The sequence below is a fragment of the Coffea eugenioides genome, chromosome 10 (genome assembly GCF_003713205.1).
Source record: "Coffea eugenioides isolate CCC68of chromosome 10, Ceug_1.0, whole genome shotgun sequence".
In the NCBI taxonomy this organism is placed as follows: Eukaryota; Viridiplantae; Streptophyta; class Magnoliopsida; order Gentianales; family Rubiaceae; genus Coffea; species Coffea eugenioides.
The window spans coordinates 1,538,248-1,559,714 of record NC_040044.1 but is presented as its reverse complement, the minus strand read 5'-3'; the positions used below and the strand labels follow the sequence as shown (position 1 = coordinate 1,559,714).

The following is a 21,467-nucleotide window of genomic DNA, read 5'->3' as shown; positions in this document are numbered from 1 at the left end:
AGAGAACAAGTGACTTGGTTTGGCACGCGAGATAAATTAGAGCCACGAGTTTTAACGAATCGAGCAAGTCTTTGTGCCTTCTGAGTTCGATCAAGTCCTTTTATACCTTCTTGAGTCGGACAATTGAGGTGGCTGCAGTTTAATATAACTTAAGATCAGAAGTTAAATAAAGCTAATTTGATGGCCATAAGCCCCACAACGTCCAATTTTCAGAATGTGGGATTGCATGGAAGATGTATGCCATAAGATACCTTTTTTTTTTTTTTTTTTTTTGTAGTGATGATTATTCGTAGTATTCATCCCCCTTTTGGACAATTACTCCGTCAACCATTTGGCTTCCCGCTCTTTTTTTTATTATTTTCTTTTTGAGGGGAAATTGATTTTTTTGTCACCTTTTAGTTTACTTTTAGGTAGGACATTTTTTGTTATTTTGCCTTGTGAAATAAAACACGAAGTTGAGCCAAAAAATTTTTTTGGGGTAACACTTTTCTTCAACATTGCTCCTTATGTTGAAAATATCAAACTTGCATATGAAGTGGCTAAGAAGGGAAGTTGTAATATATAAGGACATAACCAAATAGAGAGATCTGCTAAACTAAAAGACAATTGAGGAAAATTTGTTCAAACCACCCTTCACATTTTGTCAAATTAATTTGTTCATCCTTCATTTTTAAAATCGCAATTTTACGTCATTTACAAAAATTAAGTCGATAAAATTTGGTCCTGTCGGCTACTTTTGTCTCTGAATCTATAATTTGATCCACATATAATCTTTTTATTTTTTAAGGAGTAAAAAGATTATATTCCATTTATAGTTAAAAAAGTGATCTGATTCATATTCAGTTTTGGTCCTAAAAAAGTAAGATATGACCCGAATCATATTCATTTTTTTCCGACTTAATCCATATTTTTTTTGTTGCTAAAAATGTGAAATTTGATATTTTTGTATATAAAAAATGACTACATGTAGATCACATAACGATTTCAAGTTAGAAATTGGTCAAAAACTTAATGTGAGATCAAATTCTGGTAATTTGAATTTGTAAATGACGTAAAGTTCATATTTTAAAAATGAATGATGAAAAAATTCATTCGATGATATGTGAGGGGTGTCTTGAACTATTTTCTTAAAATGAAATATCAAGTGTAAATACTCTCCAGGTTCTCCCCATCTAATTTTAGAGTTTGCTAATAAAATCTAATAAGTTTTACATCATTAATCTTTTAATCTCGAAGAAAATAGTACTCTACTTGTGTTTATTTTTTTGAAGAGATATTTCAAACTGTACAAATGGAAAGAAATAAACGGGGGATGAGTTTGAGATTATGTAATACCAGTGAGAAAAGCACATTCTACGAGTATGTAAATTAAGAAAATTTTAAATTGTTTTATTAAAACCAATAAAAATCATTAGAAGTTTTTTTTTGTTTTGCAGAATAGTTTATGATTATTTTTGGAAAACGAATTAAAAAATAGAAGTTAGTAGAAATGGAAATATTAGAAGTTAGCACTACATTTAAGTAATTATTCTTATAAATCTTCACTTTTGTGAGGAAGAAATTAGAAAACTAAAAAAATGACACATTACTTTAACACCGAACCCATTGTTCATACTTTATATATAGAAGAAGAAAAAAAGGCGTAGAATTAAGCATGTTTTTAATTTAGGGATAATTTCATAAACCTCTCATTTGACAATTTCACTCACCTCCCTTTAGGCTTGAATAATTACACTAACATCCCTTTATGTAGTAAAATGACTATAATATCCTTCACTTATAAATAATTCATACAAAAAAAAATTATACAACTACAACTAGTCTAAGACAACGACTGCCACACAAAATAAACTATTATTTTTTCTCTCTGACCGTTTCTCCTATATTCTTTTTCCTGTATCTCATAATCCACTATTTTCGCAACTGCCATCTAATACATCTCAAATCCTCATTGTTATAGAAATAGATCCTTTATCTTTTTTTTTTGGTGTTCCTTTTTTGTGTAAGTATTATTGAATTGAAATTTTCAAATGACAAGCTGTTGGACCAGATTTGTTGCCGCGCTAAATGAAGGTAAAAATATGTCATAATTGATTTGCATGGAAAGCTTTGGAACAACAATGATAGGCTGTCAAAACTGTGAGAATATGGAAATTAAACTGAAGTGATTTATTGAGTCCGTTAGAGTGGTATAGTTGCAACGTGGAAGAAATTTATTAGTGAGTTTTCCCACTTCTAAGTAACAAAGGAGTATTTTAGGATTTTTTTAGGATAAATTTCGCATACTGGGTCTGTATTGTTACTGAAATGCTAATCATATTGGAGGTAAGTGTAATTTTTCAAACTAGAAGGGAGCTTCTTGCAATAGTTAAAAACCTCAAGGAAGGTTTCTAAAATTATTACTTTAATTTAAGTGTTGATCGTCCTTTTCTTTTGAGCTAAATGCCAAATGACGATGGTGGAGCGGTCCAGCGGTGGGAATCCTGGTGGGTCCCATGGAAAGATATAATGGCGGCCTTCTTAATTGAAGCAGATATCTGACATGGCATGCGCAGCAGAGTTGGGCATAAAGTAACCCGCATTAGCCCTGCCCAGACCAGACACATAGCTGAATCGGACTCGTGTGCCATAACGTGTCGGTTTTGGATCGCAGACACGTGCCCAACCGAACAAAATAGCTGTCAAGATGGTTTGGTTACCTCACACTGGTCTGATCTGTTGGAGACCTCAGCCTCAGTCCTGCCGTCCAGCAGCACTTGTGTTCAGTTCACTGGGAAACTACTATTAGAAAAGGTTAAAGATAAGGCCTGGAGCTGGAGATACTACAGTACTATATTTGAGCCAATATCTACGAATATTTGGTGCTCGAGCCATAATATTGCGGTCCTTGAACAGATGTCAAGATCTTGCCAACTTTGAAGTAATGAGCATTTTCACAATTATGTTGTACTATAAAACAGCTCTTTGAACAATTCTTTATATATACGTAGAGATATGTATATAATTAGTATTCTGATCCGTGCTAAGCATGTCTAACCTGAATTCCAAATTACAAAATATTTAAATTTATAAACTATTATTAATCAAATTAAAATCTATATCAACTAAAAAAGAATAAAATTAAAGTTATACAGGTCATTATTTCATTTTTACATCTTATTTTACTGATCATACTTAAGGTCGAACTATAAACTAATATGTATTTATCTGAACTAAATAACAACCATTTTTTTTTCAAAAAAAAAAAAACTTATTTCGAACGCTATCATCTAACAATTTGTTAACAATCATAGAAAGAGTGAAAATTATTATGGAAATTTTAGTTACTCCAAAATAAATTCGATTAAGAAAAGCTACTTTCAAATTCGGAGCACTCGATCCAAATTTCAGTTGCTTGGTGTTTGTCAAACTAAAAGGATAGTGCATCACACCATAACCTCCGTTTACCCTGTTTAACGTTACCGTTTAATTAAATAAATTACTAGTCCTCCAAATCCTGATGGTTACCTGTCCCGGAGGTCATGATTCCTATCCGCTCGCATGAATGGTCCCACCCTGGGCCCCAACCCCCGCCGCGGTTCTGCTCTATGATTCGCTATCATTTTGACTTTCTCGGCAGGTCTATCGTGTGATGTGTTACGAGTCACCATCTTCCTCTTCTTCTCGCGCTTGCTTTATTCACTCTAATCATGCAGGATTATGACCAAACATCCTGGGTAATAATGGCATCAGATTACGGTCCATTGGCTAATCATGCTGGTTCAGTTGATTAACCAATTAATCCGACATAATTAGCAATGACCCGGCTTTTAAGTTGTAAGTGGTAACAACTATTCAGGTGGGGAGATGATTGCAACTGCAGTCACCAATTAATGACAATTTGAAGATTGATGATTATGGTGTGGTGATCTTATCCTTCCTGTGGGGTCAAAGGCTCATTCTTGTAGTGCTAAAAGTTATCGACAATGCTTGTTTATGCATCCAAATCCAATTCATCATTTTATTTCCTGAGCATTTGGCAAACCCGGTATTGTATTCGAGCATTTGTATGATGCACTAAAATCAAGAACAAAGAAAAAATTCTCTTTCCATCTATCATAGAATGCAATCATCTCCATGCGTACTTCCGTAAGCTAATCTAATTAGGTTGTTTCCTTCATGATAAGAATCATAATAATAATAATGTACTTCCGTTTTAGTTCACTGACTTGACGTGCTTTGTTTGAATACTATTATGCATTATAAAAAAGGTAGGAAAATGTAATTTACACTCCATTTTTTATTATCCGTACTCTCTCACGCTCTATTTTATCATATAGTCTTATAAATGAAAACTATGTTATTAAAATGACAGAAGGAGCATGATTAACCAAAAAAAAAAAGGGAGGATTAGATGTATTTGCATGTTTCTGTACGCTTATTTGTTTGTATCATAAACACATTTTTCAATCAATTTTTTTTTTAAAATTTGTTCAACCACCTTTTTATCTCACATTTATCATATCATAAAAAGTATTACACTAAATGTTTCAAATAATTTCCTATCCAAACACAATATATTTCCCAAAGGATATTACCAACTGTTTGCTTTGTTATTTTCCTAAAATTTTCACGAGATTCTGGGCACAACATTTAGCTAAGTATTTCTGTTAAAGATGACCATAAATCATACTTGAACGAATTTTGTGGCTGTTATGTGGAACTGGCCATGTTAAGAAAGCTTCAACTTGATATAAGAAATGCCGTACCATACGTGGTTATTAGTTTATGAAAAAAGAAATGATAGGCAACTGCATGGAGTCTGCTTTTGCAAGGGGCAAACTCGTTCGGGCAACATATTTGTTATCCTGTTAATGGTCTCATCTACGATGCATTTATTGTAATTTCATTGCTGCAATCGTTTTGCATGCTTCTCTTTTAAAATTAGGTTCATGACAAAGTTCCTCTTTTCTTGAATAAGCTCTAATAAGTGGATTCATCCCACACGATTACGTTATGTTAGCAAACTAACAAATGCTTCTTTTTCAAAATTTATTTAAGTGATGAAAACGTTTTAAAAAAATGGTAGTTTGGCAGTGGGCAGTAGGAAGTACGTTTTGTGGAATTAAAATAATATGGTAGGAAATCTTGTTTAACCCCTTCCCCCGTGGTCAAAATTGTTAGCTGTTGACTGCAAAATACATTTTTAAGAACATCCATCTTAACGTATTTTAAAGAATTTTCTATATAAGCTTTACGTTGACCATTTCTACAAATTTTACCGATATGTTGAATTTCTTGTGTTTTTCTATGGGCGGGTGATAAATCTATGTGCAGAAGATTTTTTACCATATTTTTTTATGCACGTACCTCCTAAAATATCTTTTTGCAAAGTTCAACGGAAAAGTCAATAAGAATAAAACGTTTGGATCGTAGTTTATTAACACAAAATTTTTTACATAAATACGTTTCTTAATCATCATTTTATCACACATACGTCAAATTATTATAGTACACATTTGTACGAAAATTTAAAAAAAAGGCAAATCCAAACGGATCTGTCACCAAAAGGCACACGTACTTGAATACATTTGCAACGCGTTGAGTTTTTAATTCAAAGTTAACCATAATCTATAAAAAGAAAAGGGTAAAAGCAAACTGGATACATACGAGGATTACTTGTTTAAATACCAATAGTAAAAATTAGTTTGCTTTTTTTTTTTTCTAAAGTATCTTCTAAAAAAAAAAAGTATTAGTGATGTAATTAAATAATTTTTTTAAAAATAATGCCAATGCAAACACATCCATTTTTGTTGGTATCATATCCGTGCGAAAATAATAATAATATATCATAATACTGTTTAGACATAAGGTAATCCACGAAAAACTTAAAAAGAAAAAAGAAAAATGTAGAGAGAGAAAAAGGCAAGTATCAAACTTTTTACGGTGTAAACACTAAAACACATGTAACGGATAAAGAAACACAAGTACCTCTAGGCATGGTACTTTACATTCTTTGTCCGCTGTTGACACGAGATAAAGCAAAAAAAGTAAGCAATTTATCGTGATATTTTTTTTAAAAAAAAAAGCTTTACCCGATATTTCAATTTTGTACTAATCAATAATTGTTTTTTAATTCAGAAACAACAAAGAAAAAGGAAAATTAGTAACAGTATGGATCTGACAACTTTTGTTAATCGGATTTCCAAACACTGCTGCTTTTTATCTCACTCGCCACTCATCTCTGGCTTTGAAATCTCAACGGATATATATATAGAGAGACGAAAAGAAAACGAGGACCTTGGCGGACTCGTAAAGCAATATTGAGCTGGATTTCAGGAGAGGGTTGAGGTCCGGCGTTCCTAAAACTTCCTCTCTCTCTCTCTCTCCCCCAGTGTGTCCTGCCTTGGGTACAATTTCCCATAACAAAGACCAACTTTAGAGTGACTCCAAGCAGTAGAAGTTCTACTACTCTGCTGGAGACTGTGAGAAGTGTGTGTACTGTGTGAGTGAGATCACGACATTAGAGAAAATCGATCGATAGAATGGTGAGATCTGGCACAGCTTCATGTTTCAAGCTCATCAATTGCGCCGGCAACAATGACTCCGTCGACAGAGATGATCTTCAAGCTCCTGAGGTATATGCTTCGGTTACTGGTTTGGTTTGTTATTCCTCCGCTGTTTTGTTATGAAGTTTTTGACTTCTGATGAGGAACTGTCGTGATTTTTCCATTCTTTCTGGAGATGAGAAAAGTAAGGATCTTTGCGAGTAGACATGGAGATTGAGGTAATATCTGAGGATTGGTATGGAGGTATGCCAATATTGTGAATGAACTGGCGAGCTAGGAAATTCAGAAGTTGGAGCCGTATTTCAGATGGATTAAGGTTTAACTAAAATCTTACTTTTGTTTACCCGGCAAGTTTAGGGATGAAACGAAAAATGTAATTTAGAGATTCAAGTGCACTATTAATTTCATACTAAAAAGCATATTATTACGCAATTAGTTGGTTTCTCCCGTTGAGTATATATATCATTAGGGAATCTTAATTCATGCGATTAGTCTGCCACGGCCGAGGTATGAAATCGATGTTGTTAGTTGTTTCCCCAGAAGTAATTAGCTATGACTATTACTTCAAAAGATTTAATTCGGTGTCACTGTTCACTTTGCCAAGATCCTTTGATAGTGTATTGCATTGGTAAATGCTGAATGTTAACGAGGTATTAGAAGTAGATCTTCGATTCTGGAAAGATAGAATCCTACATATCCCACTGTTTCGAGTTTTATTTGTCCTCCTTCCTCTGCATTTCATTTATCGACGAAAAGTGTGTAGAATGACTTTTGATTTCCAGTGGCTTTGCTTAGTGTAAATGGATTCATTTTATTGCATAACTGAATCAATTAGGATATTGAGGAATGAGGGCTGGGGTTTAGGATTTGAATCTTAAATTCGCTTGTGATTAGTCATTGTGGATATATGGTGCTACAGGATTTGCAATATTAAGGGAATCCGTGTCTCAGAAGGAAATTTATCTGTGTACAGGAAGTTATCTTGTTGATTCCTTTCCTTTCCACCTGGAATTATCTTGCTTTTTGTTAGATTTTAGACTGTGAACCTGATATCTTGTCTTTCTTCAAACCTTCAACTAGCTTCTTTCTATTAGAACAGATTATAGTTGCTAGCGGAGGAGTATCAAGATGTTCTATATTGTTGGTCCTGAATTGCTGCAGATTTAGCTTTAAATTTATCAGGGACACTGTAAGGGAGCTTTTACAGTGCAGCAGTTTGATTGTGAAGCTATGCATAGTTCTAAATGTGTAGTCCATTGCTAGATTGACATGGACTATCCAGAGAAGATACTTCTTGTTGTTTCTGCTTTGTCTTAAATAGTGGTCATTTAGTGAGATTGTTCCTTTCTTAAAAGTTGGAGGATGTGTGTTCAATGCTTCTAGGTTATTACTTATCTATCTATTAAATTTAATTTGTGGAATTGAACCAATCACTTTGAAAACCTGGGATGAGTCAGTAGTTCAATGCGTCTCATGGTGCGCCTTACTAAAAGAGGGAACAAGAAATGCAAGAACCTTGTCTAGTGGCAATTTTTACGTTGTTATTTTCTGCAAAATTATTGAGATATTCATATTTTTCTGCTCATAACAAGTTTTGTCAAGATTTTATTGCCTAACAATATTTTGCAAGATATAGTAGCATGGATATGGCGTACATGCTTGAGGTGACTTGTGTTGCCAGCAATGAAATGCATGCAAGTAATTCTAATTAATGTATGTTGAGTTTTGGACATATTATTTAAGTTTACTCTAAAGAAAAGAACATGTTTCTCTCATCTACTTACAAACTACAACAAAATTAGAAATAACAGGCTGCTCTGCCAGGTTCATGGCTGATGCTGCACAAGCATTATTAGAAGTTACTAGTGGTTTTAAGGCCAAATATCTACCTACATAAATATGTTAATTCATTTACATCTAAACAGAGCATTTCTTGTGTTTCCTCCCTGAGTCTGCCCATGTGAAGAAAAAGATGAGCGCCTGAGCTTATTGTCCACCATAGTCATGGCTGCTTGTGAGTCTTGGTAGCAGGGTGGCTAAATGCTTGTTTAATTATTCAATTTTGTAAACCATCAATTGAAAATCAGGTTGATGGCTATTTCATCTGTCAATTGGAGGGTAGATGAAATTGTACAACATGAGTGTAATGTTTGCTAGTATCTTATCCGGTTTATGTCTAGGGGGTATTCTATATTAATTTCAGAAGGAACTTTTATTGTGCGCTGCAGTTATTAGTGACTTCCACCCACCTTTTATTTCCTATAACCAGCATCAAAGTCATCTGACTGAAATGGTTGTGGTTTCCTGGCTTCTCAACTTCTGAATAAATTGGTTAATTATGTACTGATTGCTTATCATGCATTTTGCTGTCTTCTTTTTGCAGCTACCTTCCAGCAGGATAATGTCTTGAAAGAAACTTCCAAAAGTATGGATATATGTTGTGTGTCAGCAAAATTAACATGTGTTGTGGGCTCTTTGGAGCATTGTGAGTCCTGACCAAGTGTGATTCTTCTTGGAAGAAGCTAGCTTTCTTCTGTTTCTGATAAAAGATCACAATTGATAATTAGGAACTTGCACCTTTAGAGTCTTTGTTAGCGTATGCTGTTAACCTAAATTTTCTTCACACTTGCGCATTTTTCTCGTTGTTGTGCGAATACGTGCATGATTAAACAAGTAGTAGCATTTTTCTCATTGGTATGCTATCTCTTCGTTTTATTCTTTTTCCTCCTCCCTACTTCCGATGATTTTGCTGCTTACAGAGTAAGGGCTCAAGTGATAGAAGTAGGTGGAGTTTCCGGAAAAGATCTGCAAGACATCGAGTGCTGAGCAACTCTGTTACCTCAGAAACACCTTTTGTGAGCAAGACTGATCCGGATACTGCTGCTGTCAGCTTGCAGACGCAGGCTAGCTCTACTATTCGAGATAAAACCTCTGCTGCTCAATGGACAGAGGAGAAAAACGAGGTGCAAATTCCTGTGGATTCAAAATCATCATCAGCTATAGCTTCTGCCGAGGATGAGAACGGAATTGCCAGCATCCTGGATGAAGCAATTGTAATTGTCATCCAATCTGCAGTTAGGAGATATCTGGTGAGGCTTTCAACGTATTGATTGTTTAACTTAAGATGAAAATAGATTTTTATTATGTGTTTCTTATGTTTCCAGGCTCAAAGAGTGTTATTGAAGCATAAGAATATAATTAAGTTGCAAGCTGCTGTACGTGGACACATAGTTAGGCGGCATGCTGTGGGTAGCCTTCGATGTGTCAAAGCCATTGTTAAAATGCAAGCGCTTGTCCGAAAACGCCGTGCTCGCTTGCTTCTAAAACGGTCAAACATTGAAGAAAATTTAGATGAAAAGAATGGAATTAACAATCATGGTTCATTCATGGTAAAAGTTCAGCTCAAGTTATCACTTTTCACAATTTCATCGTGAGTTAAGTTTATCATGGTGGTTATTTCTGTTTCCATTGATTGACTTTTAGACAAGTACCTGCATGAGTTGTTGGTCCATCCTGCATATTTAGGACGAGGATTAAGGGTAAAGTTTGTTTTTTTTTTTTTTTTTTGTCTTGTATAAATAGTATGCAAAATGATTTTCTAGAAAAATTCATTGTGATCTAGACAATTTGTGGTTGTTGGTATTATTTCTGGATTGTACTTTGAAGATGTCTTATTGTCAGGCTGACTTGCCTGATGGAAAAGTTTGAGGAAGAGAAATTTTGTATCTAAAATTTTACTGTGTTGTCTTTTAAATATTTGTCTAAATGTTCTTCAATGTGTTCAGGAGAAAGAAAATACGGGGACCGAGCCATACACATATACTTCCATAGAGAAGTTGCTAAGTAATGCATTTGCACGTCAGGTAAAAGAAGTTATTATGATTCCTATGTCTTTTATTTAATCTTATTAAGATTGGATGGTTGAGAATCTTATTCTGTTGTATCTTGTTTTCTGTTACTCTTCTTGGCGTAAGCTTCTGGAATCAACACCCAAGACCAAAACCATCAATATCAAGTGTGATCCTTCCAAGTCGGACTCAGCCTGGAAATGGTTGGAGCGCTGGATGTCCGTTGCATCAGTGGAAAATGGACAGTCACAGAAATTAGAGTTTGCTAAAGATCAACAAGGTAAGGACGACATCGTGGAAGCAGACTGCCAACTAGAAACTGCAGTATCATCTCCAGAAAATTGTCAATCAAGAGACATCAAGAGTAGTGCTGAAGCATTGTCACTGGCTTCCGAAGCTGATAATAATGTCAACACATATGATGCAGACAGCTACAACTTTCAAGAATGCAGGCCAACCGTATCTTCAGTGAGTCACAGCCACAAGCAGTCCCATCCTCAAAATGTTGAACAAGCAAATTTGAGCAATAACACATTAGAATCTCTACCTGATGATCATAGAGCATCTGATGTTTGCAAAGCTGAGCCTGATTCATTTCATGATCAATCTGAAATGGAACGCAGGCAGCATGTGGACGTGTCCGAGAGAACTGCACCTGAAGGTTCTGAAATTGATGGAAAGAAATCTTCATCCGTATCAAGAAAGGCATCAAATCCTGCATTTATTGCAGTTCAATCGAAGTTTGAAGAACTTAGTTCAGCTGCCAATTTAGGAAAATCAGTTGGTTTGTCCAATCAAGATGCTGGTGTAGATTATTCTATGGATGCTGTTTTACCTGGCACAAATCATGCATTTGGTGCCAGGGAAATTGATCATGCTGAAAGTTCTATTCCCCAAACTTCTGGAATTCAAGTTGGTGGCTCTGAATGTGGGACTGAACTTTCTATTTCTTCCACACTTGATTCTCCGGATAGGTCTGAGGTTGGAGTGGTTGATTTTGAGAAGGAAACCAAAAGTTCGGAGTACGGCACTGAAAATCCTAAGAGCAGTCTAAACTTGGAAGTTGATGAAAAGGTTGAGTCCATACTCTCGGAGAGAGATGTATCACACTCAAATTCGAGTCAGCCAGAGAAACAGGAGAACAGTACTGCTGTTGAATCCGAGCATGTGAGCTCTATAGTGACTGTTGAATCATCTGAGATAGAGGAGAAGCCAGATTCTATTGCCACTGGTGTGCTTGTGGAGATGGAATCTGAGTCAAGCCATCCAGTGTCTAAATCATCACCTGAAGCTTCTCCAAGAAGCCATGTAACAATCCCTGAATCCCATGGAACACCTTCTAGTCAGGTGTCAGTGAAGCCCAAGAGAATCAGGAGTGGGAAGCATGGTACCAAACATAAACATGGACCTGTATCTACTGGTAAAGAATCCCAATTGGAACCTAATGAAGATAATGGTGCAAGAAGTAGCTCAGAGCATTTATCGAGGGAGCATAAAGCAGGGAAGCGGCGCAACTCCTTTGGGACAGCTAAAACTGATCATGGTGATCAAGAACCAAGGGAAAGTAGTAGTAGCAACTCTCTGCCGAGTTATATGCAAGCAACAGAATCAGCAAGAGCCAAAGCTCTTGCTAATAACTCTCCAAGATCAAGTCCTGATACGCAGTACAAGGATGTGTACATTAAAAAAAGACAATCCCTATCTGGTTCAAACACAAGACAGGGGTCACCTCGTGTCCAGCGGTCTCTGTCTCAGGCACAGCAGGCTGCCAAGGGAAATGGAACTCATTCTCCTCAAGGTATTTTGGTTTTTTTAGCTCTACAGAGAGCTTGTTGAAAAGTTGATTTCATGTGTAATCATTATTATGTGTTTCATCCAGTGTTGGCTTTTTTTTCTTCTTTTTTTGTAAAATTTATTATTTTAATATTGTCTGTGGTTTTTTATTTGTATGCGGTTGATGTTTGGCTTGTAGCCTTGTATCTTTTTGTTCACAATGAGATTTTACTTTTTTTCCAGAGAGGAAGTGGCTAAGATGAACATATCGATGACACAATGCACATGATGCTCAAGATTCCTTGAAGGTTTATTTGCGCGGATTTGACCAATTTACAGGACTGGCCATCTGCTGGTGATTTCTGGCATTTTGCTCTTTATGATTCATACTAAAACTGGTACCTCAGGCTCATACTTTTCAGAGGCGGAGAGATGTGAAGAGACAAATTTCATGTAAATTAACAAATTGCTCTTAATTTCTTCTTTTGTTTATTTTCCCCTGCTTTGCCTAGTGAAGATTCGTGGTAAGGTTTGCCTGTATGCTTGCTGTAATTTGTGATTGATCACTGCATCTTGACACGATTTTGTGTGGGGCAATATATAATTAAAAGAAATGGCTGCTTGGCTAAGTTTTTAAGTCATGATCCGGTTGTATGCCCGAATCATGTTGACTACTTCGGCACCAAAATATTCCTAAAGCACTGCAGAAGTTGTTTGGTCGGACTTTTAACGGGAGGACGATGAGGACCATGTGTATGATGGTTCTGCTGGAATCAAACGATGAAATTACCAAGGAGTTTCCCTCAGTGGAACAGTGTCATCTCTGGGCTGAGAGGTCTTGAGTTTAAGCTACAGTCGGGCAATGCATGCCAAAAATTCGTTTTTAAGAAAAGATTATTAAAGTAATTTCTTGTTGAGAGTGTTTGAGTTTAAGCTACAGTTGGGTGGGGGAAGGATTGGGTTGAGTGGTTCGAAAGAAGGGATGCAAGTGAGAGGCTCTAGATTCGAGATCTCTTATTTCACTAAAAACAATTTAAAAAAATGTCACAGTTGGGCCATATGTAATGTACCAAGAAAATGTTTTTAAAAAATGACTAAAGTAATCTCTTGTTTCTTCTGGGTTTGGGTTTATAAGTCTCTGGGAGGACCTCAAGAGTTGCCGGCTTTTGAGAACCAAGAGTTGCCGGCTTTTGAGGTTTTTTCTGGAAGTTAGGTTTATAAAAGTCGAATTTCTAACTTCTGTTAGAAAAGGTCAGAAGTAATCTCTTGTTATGAGTGTTGCCCTTTTTAGTGGTAGTTCAATTTTGAAAGAAGAGCCTTGACTTGAGTTTGAGTGAAGTTGAACAATATGCACAAAAAATGGAGGGGAAAAAATGAATGATCCTCAAATTATATAATTGGTTAACTTAATCGATCTTTTTTAACTATTGAGTGTATATTTTTGCCAATTGAATTTGTAAGAAGGTATACTTTTTACCAAAAAATAATTTTAGAAACCCTTCTTAAGATTTATGATAATGTCATTTGGCATTCTTAAAATTTTAGAAATATTACTTAACTTCCATTTTACAATTTATAGATGGGACCATTGATTTTTTTTTTTTTTGGGTAGAAAGACCATTGATTACTATCAGAGCATATAAATTGACAAAATTATCTTTGCTATTTTAACAATTTTTAGGCAAAACATTAATAAAGAGAAATTTTTAAGTAAAATATATAAATCTTTTATTATAATCAAATTGGTAGAAAATTTAATATAAGACAAAACAAAAAAGGAGAATTAGGAGAATAAAATATCTCTCTTATTAAATGATTATTATAAGAATATTTTAATGATACAAGGATGAGATTGTTACAAAAGGTATGATTTTAAGGGAAATTAATAGCATTTTTAAAATTTTTTGAGTGCCAAGTGATATTAACATACACTTCAGTGGAGAATTCTAAAATTATTTTTATCCAGAACCGTGACCACCAGTAATCCACGGTAAGAACCACCAACATTTGAAACTGACGATAACCTAATCAAAATTTTACAGGTGTGGTGACGCAGTAGGACCTAACTCCAAAATCAAACTAGTTTAGTTTAGAGTGTTCACACATTTTGTTCTCTTTGCACCAAAAATGACTCTGAGTTTACAGATTCTCTTCCAAATCAGCATTGTTTGTTGTTTACAACAAATCCTACTGGAGAATTCACGAATCTTCCAAATCTGATTAAAGTGACTTTGATCAGCTCTCTCATATTTGAACGCGTGCAGCCCCAATTTACTTGAACTAATTCTTCAACATGGCTCTCAGTGGAATATTATTACTTTGACAACAAAAATTTGATTTTAACCATCACTCAAACACAAAAAACAAAAAAAGAAAAAGAAAAGAAAAAGGTCAACAGTAAGAACACGATTAAAAATACTAAAAAAAGAATTCGGATCGACCTCTATTACGTGGTATTATAGATGAAACGGGCTGAATAGCCCAGCATTTGCCAGGAGAATGGGCCGTTGGACTGCGCGGAACTAAGTTTGGACTTCAAATGGAACTGGTGCCGGGCAAGGGTGTGCTAATTAGCCGCTTATACAGATTCTCTTTTTGGGCCAAAGCTGCCTTCTTACATTTAGGGGTTTTTCTAATTTACTAATATACGATTAGAGCAAATGATGAAGTAAATGGTTACCAAATTAATATAAAATTCCTGTTTTGGTCCACTTAATTCTTTTATTTAGTGAGGTGGTCGCATAACTAATAAAAACATATAATTTCTAGACAGAAAGTTAAGTAACTAAAAAAAATATGCGTTTGTATAGTTGACTGACTAAAGGTGTATATTTTTAAATTGATTGAAGAAAATTAATTATTAGCCAAAATAAAAAATTTAAATTGTTTAATGACAATTCATGTCATTTGGCTACAGTTTTATTTCGTAATAGAAAAATCTGTACAGCTATAATCATATGAAAAGAAAAAACAGGCAAATCCAAAATTACAGTTTGAAAAAAGATTTGAATAATTTATATTAGACAAATGGGACGGCCTATCAAGAATTCAAACATCAAGACTTCCAATCTGAGGAGGCGTTACGGTCAATCGGCAAAAATCGTACGTTGATAGTACGCAATGTTCAAAATCGGGAACCGTCGTCGTTTTGGCTTCTGCCGTAAAGTGAGGAATCTAAAACCAAATCCAAAACCAGAACAAAACAGAGTGTTGAGTCCCACACTCTGTCTATAAAAGAAGGCAGGTGACGGTCCCAGTCACGTTAATTCACGCGCTGTACTGGGGACCACTGGCAGGTTCCAACGAAATCGTTGTAGAAAAAGAAAATAAAAAACAAGAGAGGCAAAAACAAAATAAAAACTTAATAAAGGCAAAGGATCTAGGGTTCCTATTTAGGGTTACCTTGGATCGATCTCTCTCCTCTTCGCCCATTTACATATCCCTCTTCGATAAGTTTACATGCAGGTTTTGTATTGATGTGTATATATCGAGAAGAATAATCGGTCTCCGGACAAACATCGGCCTGTTTTTGTGGATTGGTTAGTAAAAGAATTAGGGGTTTAAGGGTTTTGAAAAAGACAATTGATAATAAATCCCCCTATAGAGTTTGGGTAGTTAAGATAACTTTGATTGGTACTATATTGTTATATGTAATAATGGGAGGATCGCAGAAATCAAAAAGGGTTAGATGGCCTTCCGATGATAATCTTTGTCAGGTAAACATATATGTTTTTTGTTAAAAATCCTTAATTTTTTTTTCCTTGCATATTGATTATTTTCTTTTTAAACAATTGGGGATAAAAGACAACTTCCATTATCAATGTTGATTGAGAGATTGGGTTTCTTCTTTTCATTTTGGAGAGGTTTACTCTAAATAAACCGGGTAAAAAAATTAGCGTGGGCTACGGATATTGTACAAAAAATATTTTATTCTTGTAAGTATATCAGTAAAGTTTGTATCTTGTTCTGTTTGGATGTGGTTAGTAAGTGAAACCGAATTGGATATTTTCCTTTTTATTTTTGTACTGGAGTTGCTAATGAAATGAAAATGTGTTTCAATCCTTTGGCTTTGCCAAGTTCTAATTCGGAAACTAAAGCTCGAGAAAGAATGTAGTTTGAAGAAAAGGAACAATCTTTTTACTATCTATAAATTTAAATTGGGAATTCCAATGATCTAAATGGTGATATTATTTGAAATTGAAGTCCATTGAACTAAATTTGGATCGTATTTCAAGTTTTTGGTAGTTTGGAAGTAGAAAATGTTTATAATAGTTAAAGGCATGATGCTGAATTTGACTTTAATCGATCTAACTTAGGTTAGTGTGATTTCAAAATGCTTCTAATGAATAGAGTTAGTTTGATTGGTAAATTGCCTTCACTTATATAAATTCTGGATCAATATCCTAAGGCAAGATTGCTGCAAACAAGTCAATAATAACTTCAAACACTTTACAAAGAAGATTGTATCCTTTTCGATTGTGACTTTGTAAAGGTTGATGACACTCATAACGTGAAATTCTTACACCAATCTTGTTTCCCCAACTAATAGGAAAGACTAAATTAGATGTTTCTTTGGGTGCTAAGCTCATGCTTTTGGTCATTTAAAAGGTGATAATTGAATCAACTGAAAGATTCTATGGCATTTTTCCTACAAGTTTCTGAATGCTGTGACCTGTGAATGAAGAGAAGTGGTTTATTTATAATAACCTGGATAAGTAATTAACTTAAATCTTGAAAGGGCTTTAGTGCTATGCCTTCTTTTTCCAGCATGAGATTACATAACAGGGTGGAATAAGAATATAGGTGGAAGTTTTGCCAGCTTATATAGTATAAATGACTATTCAGGAGAAACAAAGCCTTCGTATTCTTCTGTAAGCTTAAGAAAACTTTTAACTTATTTGTGTTTCAATGAAGTACTGTTGCAGAGATACTCTGAGAGACTGGATTACCTCAAGCGTTTTGGTGACTTTCAGTTGGTAAACTATTGCACAAATAACTTTGAAAGATTGGTTTAGGTCAGGCATGTTTGCTACAAGTGTTGTTGTATTATGGGTCTTGAAATGGGCAAGAGGCTGTGCAAGTAGGAAATATGAGCAATGGCTAGGGTATGAGAAAATGCGTATGCTGGAGTTACTTCAGTTTGTGGCTTGTAGTTGGGTAGCACTCAAAGTTTAGGGAATTCCAAGGTTAATGTCTGCTTCTTTTGAACTTTTGTATGATAGAATTATTGCATTATTCATGAGTAATCTATACAAAAAGCTAGAAGTGGAGGTTAAACTTTTTCTCATGGACTTTTAAGATAATCTCTCCTGACGTGTGATGATGATAATAGTATGGAGCAGGTGTTTCTGGAATATCAGACAAGAATATATTACAACCGTAAGCATACCAGCCTTTTGATTAAGATAAGATGGTTTGTCTGCACATGACACTGAATTCGGGATTTGAGGGCAGTGGTACAGTGACAGGTCAATATTATGTTCGGATGTACTAATTTCTTGGTGGGTTGAAGAGGTTTGCACCAAAAAAAAAAAAAAAAAAAAATTCAAACAGTAGGAAGAATGAACTGTGCTGAGCTGGGGTCTAGAAGGAGCTTGACTTGGCATGTTAACCTATGTCCATGCTTAAACAACTGTGGATGATTAGTATAGTATACTTCAATCGGGGGATTTTCCAAAACGACACTTGGGAAGGAGTGAACAATCTGCAAAAGATGTAATCCTAGACATTGGTAGACATTGAACTCTATTAACTTTTCCCCGTGACAAGCGCATCAGCATTCAAGTAGTGTATAACATCTGATATTGTTGATGCCATCTATAGTTCTTGATTTTCAGAATCTTGAAAGAAAGTGAGTGATGGTTGAGTGGATCAGGGGCAACTTGCATATCTGTCTTGGTCAAGAGGTTTATATCATCTCGCTGCTTTAAAATAAAAAATTGGGTTTTCAGTTCCAAGAAGACATGTATTTTCTATTTTATCATATTCATCTAGTCCTTTACTTTTCTATGACAGTCTCCAGACTTCATTGTGCATCTGAGCATCAAGAACTGTGTAGTATGTGCAGCACAGGGTTGCCAATGTTCAAAATTTTATTGTTCTTTGGACAATACGGTTCCACACATGCTTCCAAAGCTGGTCACAGATAAGCTGCCTTGTCACTGGTGAATGAGGTTAGACAAATGGATGCAAGGATGCTACCACTTTCTTGGGAAGCAGTCATGCTCATCTGTGTTTTTGCATCTGGGATGAGGTGGTTTGGATTGTGGCAATTTGTGGAGGGAGGGGAGAGAGGGAGACAAGTGGGGTGAAAGTATTCTAAGGCCAAAATTGATTGGAGCTACTGAAGTGTTTTGGAACTTGGGAAGTGTGGTTTAATGTGGAAATTGCTTTTGCTGGCAATCTGCTTTTTGTAGTAGTTCTAACCAGACAATTTGTCTGTCAAGTTTTCTACTTTAAATTTCTTTACTTGGTTGTTCATATTCTTTTGCAACTTTATCTGGTTATTCTGGAAGTTCTGTGTCTTTTCATTCTTTTATTGCTTTATTGTTTGCATGCTTTAATGGATACACTATCAAAATTTTCATGGGAGTATTTTATCTGCTTGTCCCTTTCTTGATAATGTGGTACTTACAAACTTATATGATTGATTTATATTTGTGTTTGATGGATTAATGTATTTCTTTTAATAGGTAAGACTGTTTTTATCGGAAGAGACTCCTGCACAAGTTGGGTTTGGGTGTCAGGATCACCTCCAAGCAAAGACATCATGGTCATCAAACTCAAATTCCTTAGTGTCTGATGACAATTTACCACCAGGCTTTGAAGGAACTCAGCCTGCAAATCTCCTTTGGAATAAATTACCCCAAATACCTCTTATCAAATGGAAATGCCCTCCTAGAGTAAGAGACTTTTTCCACTGAATTTGTGGCGTTTATATTTCTCTTTAAACTCTTGAGCCATTCTTTCCATGTATGGGGAAAGGAAGAATAACACTGGGAAAGAGGATAATTTTTAATCAAATTTGTGATCAAAATATGATTGAGTAGAAACAAAGATGACTTATGGTGCTACTTTTTTTTTTAAATTATTTTTGGGTGTAATGTGGAGTTGTATACTTGCATGGAGTTGAAAATCTGCAGTTTTAGTTTGTGTTTTATGGAATAGAGGATGTCACATGGGGTGAAAGAACAGATTTTCGTTTAGGTTTTGGATATTTCCTGAATTACGGGGTAGGACGATAACTAATTGTCTCACGAGTTTCCCACTGAATTTATATTCGTTTAGATTGTGTGAGTTTGTTTCCACTTTGGTTTTCAATTTAGCATAAAGTCATATGTATGCAAAAACAAAGTTGCTCGTAAGATTCCAAGCTTAAAGTTTTGTACGTCTTTGTGGAAAAAGAAAATTTTCTTGGAAATCACTCTTTGTAGTAATGTGAACTGTCTCTTAAAGTGCATGATAAAGCATACTAATTGAAGACAATTTGCAGGTGCACGATCATGTAATTTGGGTTGCAGAACCCGTTCCTTGTTGTAACATTCTGTTTGTTCCTTTGGATTTGGCAGTTTGTATTGGATGATGCTTGGAGAGTGGTTGCTGGAGAAGAAAGTGTAGAAGTTGAACGTGAAAATAGGCGGGAGAACACAGTGCTTGAGGCAATTTATCCACGACCATCTGCTATTCCTCCAGAGTGGGTTTTCTTTCTTACTAGGTGCTTTATATTTGTATGTGTTTTGAGACTTATTAGCATGTAAAGTTTTTCCTCAAATTACATCTATTTCCATGCAGTCCTTCTACTGATGCGGGTGCAGAAATCTCTTCTGATGAACCAGTTACTCATATTCCCATCACTCCTATTGAAGATGAAGATGCACCTGCACCTACAAATGCATTATTTGATTCTGTGACAATGAACACTCTTCCCCTCAGCTTACAGTCCCAGCCCTTGACACCTGGAGCTTCCTCATCTCATGTGACAATTAATCATCCCCAGAGAGCCCCTGCAACTGAGGTAATCACTGGAGTGGATCTTGATGTTGTAGCAGCTGCACATGCTGCCTTGAGTGCGGTAATGACCAACACCAATCAAGGAAATATGATTGACCGCGACTTGCTCATCAAAATTCTGAGTGACCCAAAAATGGTTGAACAATTGGTCAAGAACCATGGATCCTCCACTAGTACACAAACCATGCCAGCGACCAGCATGCAGAATGTGCCAACTAATATGCAGCATATGGCATCTATCAGTACTCGAATGCCTGTTGCAAGCATGCAGAATGTGCCAGCCACTGCAATTCCAAATATCGCATCAACAACCACACAGAGTATACCAGGCCCTAGCATGCCAAATAGGCCCAGGCCAATGACACCAGGAATAAGTTTATCTGATCAGTCTCAGATTTCTATTAGTAGAACAGATCGGCCTTTAGCCCACATTAGCAGACCAGAAGTTGTTGCACCTCCTGTTACAGCTGCTTCTGGTGGAGTCTTCTACCCTCCGAGTCGGATTGCATCTATTTCCAATATGCGGCCGCCAGTACCTGATGTTGTCTCAGCTCCATCTCCATCTGTAGGGGCTCCTGTTGCAAAGGATATTAACTATTATAAGAGCCTGATCCAGCAACATGGAGGAGATAGACAAGAACCAATGCTACATTACAACAACCGCAGCAACACTCCCTTGCTCTCGGCCAGAGAACCCTTAAATAACCCGAAATCCAGAGATATGAAACCCAAAATAATGAAGCCTTGTATGTATTTTAACAGTTCAAGGGGATGTCGGAATGGAGCCAACTGTGCATATCAACATGATGAATCATCACCCCAGCAGAGGGTTAATGGAATGCCAGATTCACAAAGTGCTAAGAGAATGAAAATGGATAGGGAGATCACTGGTACATAATCCGTACAGTTAGCATCTCCATGTATATCATTTTTTGTTTTTTGGGTGGAATGCTAATTGTAGTGGGCCGTTTTCTTTTGTTTTCATTTTTAATACTATACAGCAAAAGAATCAATTTTTAATTTATTTATTTCTGATCGGTTGAGATTATTTTGACGTTTTGCAAATGTGCAACTTGATAGTTGGCATTTATTTGACATGGTTCCCGGAATTTCATAATGTGACCTTTTCCTTGTTTCCTGCCTTTCAATGTCTGATATCGGTTGAACATCTTTGGAAGTTTGATCAGCGATGATTGTTGTGTTCTGAGAAAGATGCTCAAAAGTTCGTAACTATTGAATTTGTGGATATTTACAGTGGGAATAACACATATGCAGTTCAATTTTTTTC

General features: G+C 35.7%; 2 protein-coding genes across 2 annotated transcripts; both read left to right on the top strand.

Annotated features, from left to right (window-relative positions):
- Nucleotides 1-6,315: 6,315 nt before the first annotated feature.
- LOC113749647 (protein IQ-DOMAIN 32) lies at nt 6,316-12,810 on the top strand. Its single transcript, XM_027293467.1, has 6 exons — nt 6,316-6,617; nt 9,308-9,637; nt 9,713-9,937; nt 10,334-10,411; nt 10,523-12,194; nt 12,413-12,810. The coding sequence occupies exons 1-6, from the start codon at nt 6,525-6,527 to the stop codon at nt 12,430-12,432; spliced, it is 2,418 nt and encodes an 805-aa protein (XP_027149268.1). The 5' UTR covers nt 6,316-6,524; the 3' UTR covers nt 12,433-12,810.
- A 2,725-nt stretch (nt 12,811-15,535) lies between these two features.
- LOC113748627 (zinc finger CCCH domain-containing protein 6) lies at nt 15,536-21,235 on the top strand. The gene is made up of 4 exons (XM_027292118.1): nt 15,536-15,885; nt 18,862-19,071; nt 19,738-19,862; nt 19,961-21,235. Exons 1-4 carry the CDS (start codon nt 15,826-15,828, stop codon nt 21,075-21,077), a joined length of 1,512 nt encoding a protein of 503 aa, XP_027147919.1. The 5' UTR covers nt 15,536-15,825; the 3' UTR covers nt 21,078-21,235.
- Nucleotides 21,236-21,467: the final 232 nt, after the last annotated feature.